Source organism: Panthera tigris, chromosome E1, assembly GCF_018350195.1.
Source record: "Panthera tigris isolate Pti1 chromosome E1, P.tigris_Pti1_mat1.1, whole genome shotgun sequence".
In the NCBI taxonomy this organism is placed as follows: domain Eukaryota; kingdom Metazoa; phylum Chordata; class Mammalia; order Carnivora; family Felidae; genus Panthera; species Panthera tigris.
The window spans coordinates 44,817,899-44,833,465 of record NC_056673.1 but is presented as its reverse complement, the minus strand read 5'-3'; the positions used below and the strand labels follow the sequence as shown (position 1 = coordinate 44,833,465).

General features: G+C 43.9%; 1 protein-coding gene across 2 annotated transcripts; it reads right to left on the bottom strand.

Annotated features, from left to right (window-relative positions):
- Positions 1-2,045: 2,045 nt before the first annotated feature.
- METTL2A (methyltransferase 2A, methylcytidine) lies at positions 2,046-13,837 on the bottom strand. 2 transcript variants are annotated; one of them, XM_042966299.1, is made up of 9 exons: positions 13,726-13,837; positions 13,427-13,518; positions 11,330-11,682; positions 10,233-10,282; positions 9,854-9,914; positions 7,559-7,698; positions 5,641-5,747; positions 3,564-3,629; positions 2,046-2,749 (listed from the first exon to the last, which is right to left on the bottom strand). In XM_042966299.1, the coding sequence occupies exons 1-9, from the start codon at positions 13,833-13,835 to the stop codon at positions 2,571-2,573; spliced, it is 1,158 nt and encodes a 385-aa protein (XP_042822233.1). In that variant the 5' UTR covers positions 13,836-13,837; the 3' UTR covers positions 2,046-2,570. The 2 variants fall into 2 exon arrangements, with proteins under 2 accessions (XP_042822233.1, XP_042822234.1); XM_042966300.1 differs by having other exon boundaries at positions 13,417-13,518; positions 13,726-13,814.
- Positions 13,838-15,567: the final 1,730 nt, after the last annotated feature.

Sequence of the window (15,567 nt, the reverse complement as noted above, 5' to 3'; positions counted from 1 at the left end):
TCGGTACTAAAGGCAGTGATCTGAACTGATAGTTTTTTGGTTTTTTTTTTAATGTTCATTTATATTTGAGACAGAGACAGAGACAGAGCGTGAGCAGAGAAGGGGCAGAGAGGGAGACACAGAATCTGAAGCAGGCTCCAGGCTCTGAGCTGTCAGCACAGAGCCCGGCGCGGGGCCCAAACCCGTCACCCGTGAGATCATGACCCGAGCCAAAGTCAGATGCTCAACCGTCTGAGCCACCCAGGCGCCCCAGAACTGATGGTTTTCAATATGCAGTAGTATAAAAATACAGATGCAAGTACGTGTGTGTGTACATACATGCAAATATCTTGGCGCTCCATCCACTCAGGGGGCTGGGAACGGGCACATACCAGGAGCAATGAGCACACTCAGCTTGGTTTCTAAATACCCTTCTGCACTAAAAGAAACCAGCACCTCTTGGGGGGAAATGCTGGATTCAGACTGGGGCAGAGAAACTGTAAAATAAGCTTGGAACAACTTGTGCTTGAAGTGCTCTGAGAATCGTGGGGACAGTCACAAGATCACAGAAGCATTTGAAGAGGCTCCCACTGGCCAAATCTGGGGTAACAGGAGCACCAATGACAGTAGATGTAATAATCACTAAATAAAACAGAAATCTGAATCCAGATTAAGAGAAGTAAATGAATAGGAAAAAAAAGCTTTCCTTACAGAACCAATATATGGAGAAAAAATGGTAGGGTTAGGAGACACTCACAGGCTACCATCATAGTAATTCAGCCAAGAAACTGGAACACAGATGCCAAATGGAGGGTAAAGATTGATGAGGAATGGGTTATTTACCTGATTTCAAAGCATTACCCTATGAAATGCTTATTAACTTTTCAGTGGAGAAAAACAGCAGATACCACCTCAATGAAGTGTTCAAGGTTAACATTACCAATAACGGGGTAATTCAAAATCGATTCCCTGATAGAATGTAATGGGAAGAACACAGCATCACTCAGTGTTCCTGCCAGAAATGTCACTTGAACCAAATCATGAGAAAGCATCGACGAACCCCAACTGAGGGACAGTCTGCAAGATAGCCTGTGATCTTCAAATGTCAAGGCCATTGAAACAGGCCTGGGTTGTTCAGAGTATAGGGGACTGAGATATGACTACTAAATGCAACGTTTTTTCTGGTGATAGGTTATTGGGACCATTGGGAAAACGTGGTTATCTGTGGATGTTTTCAGATTTCTACTTCTGATGGATTTATTTGGTGATAGAATGTCTTTAGTTATAGGAATTATACATGAAAATATGCAGGAGAGTTGGGACATCACCTTGCAACCTATTCTTAAAAACTATTCTGAAAAGAAAATGGACTATTCTTGCAATATTCTTGGTAATTGGTACTTTTCTTACACATTTCCACATGTAATACAATGATAAAAAGCAATTATGGGAATATTTGAGTTGAACATGCAAAACATAGGAAGAACTGAAAATTCTTTATTTGGTAAAAATTAAGAATACATTGTATAACTTATGAACCACCAAGAGGGAAACATGTAGGAGTGGTAACTGAAAAAAAGCAGAACATAAAAAAAGCAATACTGATGATGATCATTTTCAGTTGTACAGTCATGTGGCTAAAATAAAGTTCTCTCAATTCCTTTTGTGTCAAACAGTTAAGGGCACAATAAAAAAAAAACGAGACAAGTTTGCTAAATGTCAAGATCTTTTTTTCCCATTACTTATTTATTTTTTAAAATTTACATCCAAGAAAAGTCTAGATCGTTTTACTGTTTGAGAAACAGGTTACTTAGAGGGGGAACAGTGTCTAAAATTCCACAGAACTAGAGTTAAGTGGAGACCATGACTAAATAAATACGTAACAAGGACATGTTTTGATTCTCTTTAAAGCAGTAATTTTTTTTAATTGTTTATTTTTGAGAGGGGGGGAGGGAGGGAGGGAGACAGAGCGCCAGTGGGGGAGGGTCAGAGAGAGAGGGAGACACAGAATCTGAAGCAGGCTCTAGGCTCTGAGCTGTCAGCACAGAGCCTGATGTGGGGCTTGAACTCGTGAACTGAGAGATCATGACCTGAGCCGAAGTTAGACGCTTAACTGAGCCACACAGGTGCCCCTAAGGCAGTATTTTTGAGTCAGGAAAATATCCAAAGAAAGAGGATTCTTCTTGACGTGCTTCTCGCTGAACGAGACCTTTATTCACCGTATATATCAACTGCCTAGTCCAGACATTTGAACTCCGAAATAATTTAATGCAACTCACAGTCAGATGACACCTTATCACGTACAATACTTCCACATGGAAATAAATTCTTGACGCCTTTTGAATTCACGATTCCCATGAAATTTTAGTTATGATAAATTACAAAATGGCAAGAAAGATTCTTTGATATCTCAAAGTAAGAAAAAACTTAGGAAAGTACATATTAAAGGGCTTCCCAAATTGGAAGCACAATTATTACAATCTTGATAAAAAGCAATTTTTTCTAGGTTTAAGGTTCAAGTCTGAATCCTTGGACTTTCCCACATCGACAAGACACCACTTGTGAATGTTCTTTTTAAAAAGCTCCAGAGCTCACGCGTCAGGAGCAGGTGCCACTGAGCCAGCGCTGGACAGAAGAGGCTTGCGGTATTTGCACTGAATCCAGACTCGGTACATGGTCAGCTGTTTCCCTCGGTTCACTTGCAATCGGCGATCCACCAGGTTCTGAACCTTTTCCAGTCCAGCCGTAGTGAAAAGTGTATCCAGCTCATCTGGTTCGGAAAAGAGATGTTTACATATTTTCCGCTACAGAAAAAACATGGTCCACCACTTCCTATATTAAATGGGGCTCCGCGAGACTGTTTTTATTTATGTATTACAAGTGGCTTCAGCAGGGCTGTTTATTTAGAAGTGTAGGAGCGGCTTGGTAATATTAAGTTCATGTTTAAATGGGGGAAGCCAAACCTTCCGGCAAGGGCCCCTTGGAATCCAGAGGGAGAGCCTTAGAGCTGACAGGGAAGAATTTTCAAGGGCTTTATGGACACCTTAAGGGTATATGCAAAATCTCTCTGCATGTAATGTCAAAGCCACTTTTTTAGCAGAGAGTTTCCACTATATTTTAACCAACAGCTCAAAGAAGTATGTGGCACAATAAAGGGCCCAAGGATGGCACTGGTGGGGGAGGAACCCCGAGGCAGGGCAAGCCGCAGAGGAGGGCAATTCTGGATTACGCCTGGGAGCCGGGGCACGGGGAGCACAGCCTAATTCTGGCGCACCTACAGGACAACCCGGCTTACAGGGCAAAACCAGCTGCCCTGGGGTCTTGCCGAATGGGCAGGTTTTCCATTTGGGACAAAGCGACAGGGAGGAAGCGCAGACAGTCGAGGAGCAAAGCAGAGGACTGGAGGCTCCTGTAAGTGGAGCCCGTGTGGAGAACAGTGAACCGTTCAGGTGGCCTGGAAAGGCAGGAAAAGTCTTCAAAAGGCAGAAGGGCCATGACAGTTTTACTTCCGATACTGTATCAAGCAACATTTGATCTGGTGTTTGGGGGACTGTTAGCATGAAGAAAGATGAGCGTTTCCATACCTTGTGTGAAGAAGTAAACTCTAGTACCATCGCCTCTCACGTAGAAATTTTCAGACAGACACTGACCTGTGGAGCGATGTGATAAACATCAGAGAGACTTTAAAGCACTTCCTTGAATTTCACTGCCAATCAAACGTACATCGTGATACCATTTCTCGGGCAGAGAACAGAATCCTTTCTTGGTTGCTCTGGGCACGTTGCAGGAATCTTTGGAGAAGAGGACCCCAAGGGGAGCGATCGAAATGCAGTGTTACGTCACCCATGTGAACCTCAGCCTTCTGTTCTAGAGTTGTTTCGTGTTGGAAGGTGTTTTCCCCCCTCCCTGACTACATAAATACCACATACTCTTTGTAAAACAAAAGTAAATAAATAAAAGCCAGGGACCATAGCTGAGTCTGAGGAAAGGTAACTTGAGATAGACACCATGACCATTTCCCATGTCTGTGCACGTGCCCACACTCGTTCACAAGTACAAGACATACGCTGTTTTGGTTACGGACGCTCTCCCTTCAGCCGCCAAGCCCTCTGACCTAACGTCAATTTACCAACCTGGTACGTCGCCCTTCTGTACCTTCTGAATGCCAAAATGATCTTACTTGCTTCACTTCTGCTTATTTCTCTCCAGCTACTCTTACATGTGGGGTCAACTTTAAAATACTTGTCTGTACACTGCTCTTCTCATCTGGGAATGCAGAACGGAAACCCCTCCAAGACCAACAGTAAGGGATCTACCCCACGCGGCAGGCACAAGATTCCCCTCTCCAGAGGCATTCACTTGGTTTTCGAGATTTTGCTTACATATGTATTACATGCTAGTTCTTGAGGAATTCCCGAAAGGACTGTTAGACTGAGTCAATAGCTCCAGTGTGCTCAAAAAACCCAGTGGGCGCCTGGGTGGCTCAGTCGGTAAAGCACCCTGCTTTGGCTCAGGTCACAGTCTAACGGCTCGTGAGTTCAAGTCCCACATCGGGCTCTGTGCTGACAGCTCAGAGCCTGGAGCCTGCTTCGGATTCTGTGTCTCCCTCTCTCTCTGCCCCTCTCCCACTCACATTCTGTCTCTCTCCTTCAAAAAAAAAATCTTAAAACAAAAACAAAAACCATTAATGGAGAAGCACAGCTCTTTTCGTGAGTTGGCAGATTAAAGAAGTGGTTATCTCATCCTAATTTTTGTTACCCTCAAGTTTGTTTTTGGTCATTTGGATATGTTCTTCTGGGAATCAAGTCTAAAATTTTCTTCCCTGTGTTTTGGGTGGGTTGCTGATCTTTTCCCTATCAACGTACCAACAGTCCCCGAAGAGCACAGATAATAATGCAGTCTTTATCTGTTCTATGCACCGAAATTATCGGTCTTTAAACTGTTTTAATGGCACCTTTGGCCATACTTTGTTTAAAATTATTCATGTAATCAAATGTCTTTTCTAAAACTAGCTCTTCTAAATGCAGCGGTCTTGGTTTTAAAGATTTGCCCAATACCTAGATCACACAATCTTCAAAAACATACCACCTCTGTCATGTATTAAATGACTTCATATTGGAGCTGTAACTCTAGGTTTCTAATCGATTTCACGGATTTATACGTCTATTCGGATGGCCAATCTGTTGTTTTGCTTACAGTAGCAAAATATGTTTTATTTTATTTTATTCTTAAAGTTTATCTATTTATTTGGGGGGGGGGGTGCAGACAGAGGGAGAGACAGAATCCCAAGCAAGCTCCGTGCTGACAGCAGAGAGCCCAATGTAGGGCTCGAACTCATGAACCATGAGATCACGACCTGAACTTTTAAGTTGGACGCTTAACCGACTGAACCCCCCCAGGTGCCCCCACGATACCTTTTTTATTTTTTAGTTATTTATTAAAAAAATTTTTTTTAATGTTCATTTATTTCTGAGAGACAGAGATAGAGCATAAGTGGGGGAGGGGCACAGAGAGAGAGAGACACAGAATCCAAAGCAGGCTCCAGGCTGAGCTGTCTGCTCAGGGCCCATCGCAGGGCTTGAACTCACTAACTGCGCCATCATGACTTGAGCCGAAGTTGGACACTTAACTGACTGAACCCCCCAGGTACTCCCACGATACCTTTTTTAAATCGAAGCTGAGCCATGTCGTGGCGGCCATAATCTCGCAGAAGCATCATCCCTCCGGGCTTCAGAAGCCTGCTCAGCCTGTTGATAGCCTTCTGCATCCTGTGGGGCAACAGAGAAGGAAGATCAGGTCTCCTTAAGGACAGGGTCCCTTCTCCTTGTAGCACGTCTGGAAGAGCCAGTGGACTTCGTAACCCTGCCTGACACATGGCCCCTGAAATCTTAGCTCCTCTGCTCTCCCTTCAGATGAGAACAGGAGCGCGTGTCTGAGCTTCTGATGTGCCTTCTGTGGTCTGCTCACAACTGTGGCTTCGACCCAGTCCCTTCAGTATGAAGAGGCCCGAGGACAACCTGCTTCTGCTGGAGAGTTCGACCATGGGCCAAGTCACATACTCTGCATCTGGCTCACTGCCCACTCCTGCGATTACTTCCCAGGGAAGCCGCCCCTGGCCTGTGCGCCTGTGCCTCTCTGGGCGCCATGCTGAAAACCTGCAGTGAGGACTACTAGTCGGTCGACTCCTCTGCCTGCCCCCCCAGGCCCGAGCTCTTTGTGCGCAGAGACTGTGTCTTTCCATTTGTTGAAGATCAAACCCTAAGAACTTGCAATTTACAGGGTGAGTCAGCATGCAAATGAGCACCTCGGCAGAGAGCTTTCCATTCTGACTGCACTTTCCATACACAGTCCTCGTGGGGGTTTCGGCTGTGCTAACCTCAGAAGTATAAGTGCTACACAGTCTATTTAAATACTGAATAATGAATTTTAATTCTAATGTTTTGTTTCAGTCCATGTCAGTTTTTAAGACTATAGCAGTTAAACTTCCGCCGTTTTAAAAAAAATCTATCTAGTAAACTCTACCCTCAATGTGGGGCTTGAGCTCATGACCCTGAGATTGGGTCACATGCTCTACTGACTGAGCCAGCCAGGTGCCCCTGAACTTCTGCAGTTATTAATGTTTAGAAGCATGCCTGGCTTTTGGGCTGTCCTGCATCTGCCTTTATCCACACTCACAATGTCCGTGTCAGGTCAGATGATTCAGTGCCATCCTAAAGGAAATGGGAGCCAGAGAAAATCAATCACTCCTCTGGGTCTTTGGCTGATGCTGCTTCCTGAGGACAGTACTTCATCAGGACAGCTGGTTGCCCATGTCTAAGAAGTTTTTTTTGTTTTTTTTTTAAGGGAGAGAAGAGTGCATGTGAGCATGGGTGGGGGTGGGGGTGTACAGAGAGAGAATCTGAAGCAGACTCCATGCCGAGCGAGGAGCCCCTCAAGCTTGATCTCATGACCCTGAGGTCATGACATGAACTGAAATCAAGAGTCGATGCTTAACCAACTGAGCCACCCAGGCGTCCCTAAGAAGCTTTAACAGCATCTTTTAGAGTTCAGCAACTGACTTTCCTTTCATCTAAACTTTATTTTATGGAATTCTCTTGTAACTGCAGTTTTCCAAAGAACTTAAGCATAAAGGAACACCTGAGTTAAGGTTCACCATAAATTCTGTGTTGTTAATAAGCTTGGTTTACTGCAAGCATTTAAAAAGGCCAATGAAGGGTGACTGGCTAGCTTAGTGGGTACAGTGTGTGGCTCTTGGTCTTGGGGTTTTGGGATCGAGCCCCACGCTGGGTGCAGAGATCACTTAAAAGAAAAATTAAAAAAACACAGCCACTAAAGACTTCTCTCCCATTCTTTAGGGATGTTAAACCATAACGATGACCAATCACTGCAGTCAACAGGCAGAGGTTTAGAGGCTGAAAGAGAAGTTGGGAACTTGCAAATTTAGGAAAAGGGATGAGCCACTCGTAACACTGACAGAGTGGCTTTTCCCTGCCTATCAGAGGATCCTTCTTACTCAGGGCCCAACTCTGACGAACGCTTTGTTTTTGTTACACTGCTGGTGAAAGGACCTCAAACTTACTTGTCTGGCACAACTGCAGAAAGGACAAATATGAGGATGATGATATCAAGACTACTCGTGGGCACTGGGTAACTCTGATCTTCATCACACAGATCGTGAACAAAGGCAAAACACCGGCAGGGATCATATGCTGAATTTGTCTGCAGACAGTTGAGAGACACACAGGTTAGAAAATGTTCTCTCTCACACACACACAGACGCGCACACACACACACATGCACACAGCCTCAAGGAAATCTTATCTTGCTTTAAGTGTAACTGCAGCTACTGCCCACTGAGGGTTATCGGTCTAATCATGAAGGCACGCAATCTTACTCAAAGGTTAAGATTCGTGAACAATTCCAGAGAGGAGCTTGTGGAATCCAACTGGTACTTTTGTTTATTTATTTTTAAAAGATTTTAGTTTTGGGGCATCTGGGTGGCTCAGTCGGTTGAGTGTCCGACGCTGGCTCAGGTCATGATCTCAGAGATCGTGTCTTCAAGCCCCACATTGGGCTCTGCACTGAGAGTGCCGCTTGGGATTCTTGGGATTCTCTCTCTGCCCCTACCTACCTCGTGCTTTCTCTCTCTCTCTGAAAATAAATAAATAAACTTAAAAAAAGATTTTTGTTTTAAGTAATGTCTGCACTCAACATGGGGCTCAAACTTGCCCAAGATCAAACCCAAGATCAAGAGTTGCATGCTCCACTGACTGAGCCAGCCCGAGGTGCCCTTAACCGGTACTTTTAAAACTAGAGTTCTTCATTCCTCTACTTTTATTCTTTACTCTGATGCAGAGTTAGATTTGAAGACTGGAAAATCATCAGGAAGGTAAGTGGCCATAAGGAAAAATAAAACTCCCATCAGGAGAGAGATAAAACATACAGACATTTAAACATTTAAGAGCATGATTTATTATTTATTTATTTATTTTTATTTTTAAAAATTTTTTTCAATATATGAAATTTATTGTCAAATTGGTTTCCATACAACACCCAGTGCTCATCCCAACAGGTGCCCTCCTCAATACCCATCACCCACCCCCCCCTCCCTCCCACCCCCCATCAACCCTCAGTTTGTTCTCAGTTTTTAACAGTCTCCTATAAGAGCATGATTTAAAACAACTCCCAACTCAACTATACCATATTACATAGACCACAGAATTCTCCAGGAAAACCTATTTCTCTAGATGTGGAAAATTTAACTTTATATTTTATTACCATAAAATTAACTAAAAAACCCCAAAACTAACTAAAGATAAGCCTCAATATTCACCTGGTCTGGATCCATGAAAGTAACTCCAGAAAGACACAACTACCAATTCTGGAGCTCCTCTGCTACATGCATTAGACATGACTGTAACAGACACATTTTAGGGTAATTTCCCTTTCTATATCTCTTCTCCAAAAATGTGACTTTATTCCTCATTGGCCCCTGCTAATTCAAACAGGGCAAGTAGATTATCAGCTAGGCTGGGTCAATCAGACTATTCCTGGGGACTTTGGAATCAGGACAAGTCATTGTGGTGAGGCTCTGAGAACCCTGAACAGGGTGGACTGGTAAGGGTGAGCATGCCAGGATCATATGTAAAACCAGGAAAAACCTATTACAGAAAGTTGGTCTGTAAACAGAGAACAAACAAAGGACAAATGGGCACTGAGCTATGATTGATAGGAAACCATGAACTTGAGGGAGGTATTATGATAGGAGGAGGAGAGGGTGGTGCCATCCTACTGGCTAGTCAACTTGCCTTGGTATCTGCCACCTTTTTAGGGCTCAGTTACAGTCCTGGCTACACTTTATGTCCTTGGGTTGCATGACCTTCTCTTTCTTTCACTGGCTGAGTTTGTCTAGATGTTTCTGTGACTTATAATTCAAAGAATTCTGACTAGAAACAGTCTTCTCATTTCAATCCTTAAAAGGAAAGTTTGGAGAGGTCAGGAGACAGGCCCAAAGTTCCACAGCTGGCCAGTGAGAGGTTCTGTATTCATGTTTAGTTTTTTCCGCTACTGCTGCCTGTAAATCTCTTACTTTCGGACCACATAAGAATAAGAAATAAAAGGGGCACCTGGGTGGCTCAGTGGGTTAAATGTTTGACTTCGGCTCATGGCTTGTGAGTTCGAGCCGCACACTGGGCTCCATACTGCTGGTGCGGAGCCTGCTTGGGATTCTTTCCCTCCCTCCCTCCTTCTCTAAAAAATAAATAAAAACTTAAAAAAACACAAGAATTAAAAACATTGCTAGAGACCCTGACTTTTAGAAGACGTTTTCCCCTCTAAACCAGTGAAAATGATGGATAGGAGCAATTACACTCACCTGGACCAGTTCTATAGCTGTGGAAGAAAAATCACAACAGTAAACAAAGAGTCCTGGATCACTGAAATGGGCAGAAAAACAGTAGAACAATTAAGACTATAAAGTGAATTGTGTCTGTTCTCTTTCCTGTGTAGCAGAGGTTAAAATATCAAAGACACCATATATTAACAATGGAACAGGTTTTGAATCTTACTAATTTTCCTGATGACAAAGATAACTTAGAAATCAAATTAAATCAAGACCATTAAAAAAAAAAAATCCAGACCATAAATCCGATCTCCCGTCACCCATGGTTCCCAATAACCACTGTTGCCAGTGAGAAACAACACAGCCCTTTCCCCTCTGTGCCGTCACACAGTTAAACTTTAAACACACTTACTTGTTAGTTTGTAAAATCGGAAAGACTGTGTTTCCCACACCACATCCAACCTGCAGACAGAAATGAACTTTTAGCTACAGGATTTTCCAAAAAATTAATTCCTGGAGCTAGATAAATAATCAATAATCTTGCCTCATAACTCCATTATGGAAGGTATGGTGACCAGAGCTAAATAGTACCCAAGCCGTTCCCTGACCTTGACCTCAGAAAGTCTAAAAGAGGCAGCCATAGAAGACTTTGAAAGCATGGGCTTTCAACAGCAGAAGGGAGTTGGTATGGAAAAAAGGGCATAGATTGCTTTTACTTTTTCAGGTTTAGCAAACAGTCCTATAGATGAAATATTTTCTTACTGAACTGCACTATATCATTACTGGAAAAAATGTTTCTAATTGACTAAGCTGAAAAATTTATGAAAAGGGGACCACAAATAAGATTAGTCTGGGTGTGGTAATAATAAAACAACCACCATATACTAAGGACTCACTACTTGCCAGACACGATTCTAAGCCGTTTTACATATGTTACCTCAATGTATGCAATCCTCGTAACTATGAGGCAGACAGAGAGGCAGAGGTCCCGTTCTGCTTGGGGAGGGTAAGGGACTACTGACAAGGTCATGCAAGAAGTATACTCAACCCTAGGGTAATCTGCTTCTGGGGGAGTGTATAGTCACCGTCTGGCCTCAGCAACACCACCCCAACTAGGAAGACAAGAACTCTCCCATGCCGGAGAAGCAGGCACCATCCCAACTAACCCCTCCATGTTGTAACTGTATTACAAGAGAAGTAAAAGACTTTGTCTTGTGACTCGGGACCCTCTTCTAGGTGGTAGGTACAGCACGATGCTACAACGTTCAGGGCAGTACGATGTTCCCAAGTAGCACCCCAGGTGATGTATCTGTGTGCTACAACCGCCAAATATCTGGTCTGAATTTAGGACATAACGTTAGCTAAAAAAAAAAAAGGAGGTGTTTCTAGGCCAATATAGGAGTCAAGTCTAGGCACCTTCTTCACCACTTTTGTGGTCAGCCTCCCCAGGCCACCCACGTGTACGACAGCCTCATTAACCCCATTATCAGGACAATAAAGGGGGGTTACCTCGAGTATTCGGTAGGTGGCTGAGGATCCAGGGAACTCATCAGCACAGATTTCCAGGTGACTGAATTTCTGAGTTACATTTTCTCCCACAGGAGCTGTCTGTGTTTCACGTTCAAGACTATTTGAAGAACACTTGTGCTGTTCTATTCTTAAACCAGGTCCATCCTCACTGGTCCTACATTCAGGTGCTTCACTCCTCTTGTCGGAGGGCAAATCCTCCAAGTGATCTTGGCTTTGGCCTGGTGCCAGCTCTGGGAATTCGGTAAAAAGCCAGTGTCTATCCTTGAAAAACCCGTTTTCGTGGATTTTGTAGAAGTCATTCCAATATTTGTGGGCATTTATTTCATAATCAACTGTAAACATTAAGGGAAGAGTTTAAAAAAACCATCTCTCAGGATTTTATTTGTCCCTAATGTCATATACCATTCTGTCTCATTGAATGTCATTTTATACTAAAAGTATCCTCAAGCAGAGCCATAGTCTCAGAGCTGGAAACCTTTTAGTCCTACCAGGTACCCTACCTGAACTCCCTCTGCATCCTGTCCTTCTAGGGAGTCCAGCTTCTGCCAGCGAACTTACTACCAATTCTCCACCCACATCTTTGGGTGGCTCTTAACTACTAGAAAATTCTAACATTAAGCAAAAAAATCTGTCTTCTGATCAAAAAGTCCTACTATTTCATTTCTTCTTCTTCTTCTTCTTTTTTTTTAAGTTCTACTACTTCTTAGGGCCATACAGAACAACTCTTTTGCATTTAAGGGCGGTTATTTCCACCTCTAAATTTTCTCTTTTACAAGTGAAACGTCCCAGGTTCTTCAGTTATTCCCCATGTAAACTCAATGGTTATGATACAGGCAGCTCTTCGTAAAATACGCTCCCGTCTGTGGCTCTTCATAGAGTGTGGAGCTGAGAAATGAATTCAGTAATACCACAAGATACTAAAAAATAGAAACAAGGCTAAAAGGAAAGGAGAAATGCTGACAAGAGAGAAAAATGTCTTCAGATGAGAAGAGTTTTGATGATGGGAGGACAGGAGAGACTCGAGAAGGGTAGACTGTTTACGCTGTAGTCTAAGGTGATCAAGGCAGTGTTAGACTTGAGTTTTGTTTTCTTTTTCTTTCTTTCTTTTTTTTTTTTAAGACTTCAGTTTTTGGTTCTTTGCCAGACCTTGACTAGTGTAGTTGAAATGAATACAAATCTAAGAAATTGGATTTTAGTTCCACCCTTGCTACTACTAACTAACTGCTTACCTCTGGGAAAGGCACATAATGTCCTGTGGTCCGAGTTTCTTTAACTGTAAAAAGAGGATATTGGACTACATGATTTTCAAAATCCCTTTCAACTCTAACCTGCATTGATCTAGTCTCTGTCAAAGCATGTAAAGTGAGTATTTTGCAACTGGAATCTTCTAATTGTTACAATGAACTGTGGGATTACTACCCTCTCAGTTTCTAGTCCTACTTTCAATTGTCTTTTAGGAAAAAGGCCCAATCAGTACTAGTTTTAGTACCCAGAGATATTCTGCAGTGAAATCATCCACCTCTCCAGAAGGGGCCTCTTTTTCTTTGGCCAGACTTATCTACACTCTGCTTCACCCAGCTCTCCTCGGCAGAAGCCTTAAATCCTCATAGCCATCACACGAAGAAAAGACACATTCACCAGTCATTGGCTTCCTCCCCCAACAACATTGGGAATCAGATCACTAGAATCTAGCTTCAATCACATTTCCTCAGTAAAAGTGCAATCACATAGACAAAGCACAGCCTCTAAGCCAATCACGTGACCACACGGTTGACAAAGGCGAGTCACATTAACATGGGTCTAGACAACGTAACTAAAACTTAATCGCTAGAAAATATCAAGATACACTTACTCTCAAATAAAGCCCAAAACAAAACTCCCTGTTTGCTCTAACAAGATTTTAGGGTGACGCCCTTTTCCGTCCTAACCCACCACCCACCCCTCCCGTTCTACCCCCGAGTTCGGTATCAGTCCAGTAACAAAGGCTCCTGGCGGTCTCGGTTCTCTGCCTCTCGTGGACAGTGCGTTCAGCAGTACACTGGCTGCAGATACCACCGAGGGCCCACCTGGGCGCACCTTGCTTCTCCTGGCACACTCGCTGGGTACTGTTCTCCCGGACTTTCCTCTCCGCCGCCGCGGCCTGCTCTTCCGACCACTCAACATTGTCCCTGGGAAAATCAAACGGGCAGCTTAGAGGCCTCACGTTCCAGCCGCGGGCAGGGTGAGTCGCTGGCCCCGGAGCGCCTCTCCCACGGGAGGAGAGCGCCTCAAGCAGGGCAGCGGGACTCGTGGCCGGCGGTCAGGGGCTTCTCGCAGCGCCCGGGGCGGCGGGCCAGAGGGCGGGCCGCAGGCCAGGCGAGGGGCAGGGCGGTTACCAGGCATTATGGTGGAAGACGCGCGCCGGATCGCTCAGGAACCGGCTCCCAAACTGCTGCCTCTTCTGGCCGACGGCAGCGGGCGCGCACTCGGTGTAGGGACCAGCCATGACACCGGAGCCGGATATGCTTACTTTTCCGTAAAGAGAAAACTTCCTGCGGAGCCACGCCCCCTTCCGGAAGTCGCGGAGTCTGGGCGGGAAAGGACCAGGGCAGGGCGGGGCGCGGCAGTCCCCTGTGGAGGTTGTGCTCGAGCTCCGCCCACTGGGGCGGGGCCTGAGTTGGGGATGGGGTTGGGGAATGGGGCGGGGCGTACTCTGGCAGAATTTTTTCTCGGAGTGGGCTTCCTACTCCCCATCCCTTGTCAGGAGGCCCTAGTGGTCTTGCAGACCCGCAAGAAAGTGGGAGACATTAATTAAGCTTGAGCCTCCTCTCTATGCTGGGATCCTCTAGCAGGTTCCCCTGTTTCCCTCAAAAATTTTAAAAATGTTTATTTATTTTGAGAGAGAGAAAGAGAGAGAGAATGGGGGAGGGGTAGAGGGAGACAGAGAATCCCAAGCAGGCTCTGCAGTGTCAGTGCAGAGACTGATGGGGGGCTTGATCTCCTGAACTGCAAGATCATGACCTGAGGAGAAATCAAGAGTCTCACGCTTAAATGACTGAGCCACCCAGGCACCCCTCCTTCAAGTTTTAAGACAGGAGAAATCACTTTGAGAATTAAAGGTAGCTAGTCCCATAGAGCTTTTATGGTCGGAAGAATTTGAGGAAGGTAGCAAGCTGGCCGAGGAAATCTGGCAGTTTTCCAGCTTCCATCGTCAGCTTTTCATAGTGTGAAAAGCTATGAAAAAAAAAAAACGATTTTTCTGGGAGGAGGATATGAAATGAATTCTGAGAGCATGAGGTTTATCTGTTTAATCAAATGGAATATCCATCCAAGGACAAGTTAAAAAATTTTTTGTAACCACATACTTTTTGGAATTATCCATATCCAAGCTTATTCACACAGTCAGGATTGTAATGCAAACACACATAGTTTGTTATGTTCATACATTTTCAGCCTTCCATTTCTATTTTGATAATTACTACAAACTGATTCTCAAAAGAAAGCATGCTGTCTGCACAAGGTTAGTTGAGAAGAGTTCCAGGAGAGTAATGATTACCATCTGGAAGAAGATAAGGAAAGGGTTAATTACTTAGATGGTGCATTACTAGACTCAGCACACTGGTACCCAGTTGTCGTTTCCTTCATTGCAGATTCTTTCCGTACGCAAAACTGAAGGGAGCTATGAGAGGTTCTGTATCTTTCTCAGAAAAGAAACTGGATCAGGCCCTAAATCCTCCTTAATCACAAAGAAAAATATGTGAGTGAATTGAAAAGATAAGAGAGTAGAGAATTTGTACTTTATTTGAAAACACTTTTGCCATTCTCATGGTCTTTTGAAACATTTTGAACACGACCTCCTCTCCAAAAAACAAGTGACAAGGATTTTTATAGTTTCTCGAGGCTGGTTGTTTGACATAGTGGTTGATTTATATGTATTCTTGGCATCTTGTTGTCTCTTCTACACTCGTTTTTCTCCCCACACCAAAAGCTATTCATGCTCCTAATCAACATTCTCACTGCAGAGTTTCTTGCAGGGAGCTCACTCTGTTTTCACTTGAAGTCACTTACTATATTAATTCCCACAACTAGTCATTTATTTTTTTTTATTTTTTTATTTTTTTAAAAATTTTTTAACGTTTATTTATTTATTTTTGAGATAGAGACAGAGCATGAATGGGGGAGGGTCAGAGAGAGAGGGAGACACAGAATCGGAAACAGGCTCCAGGCTCTGAGCTGTC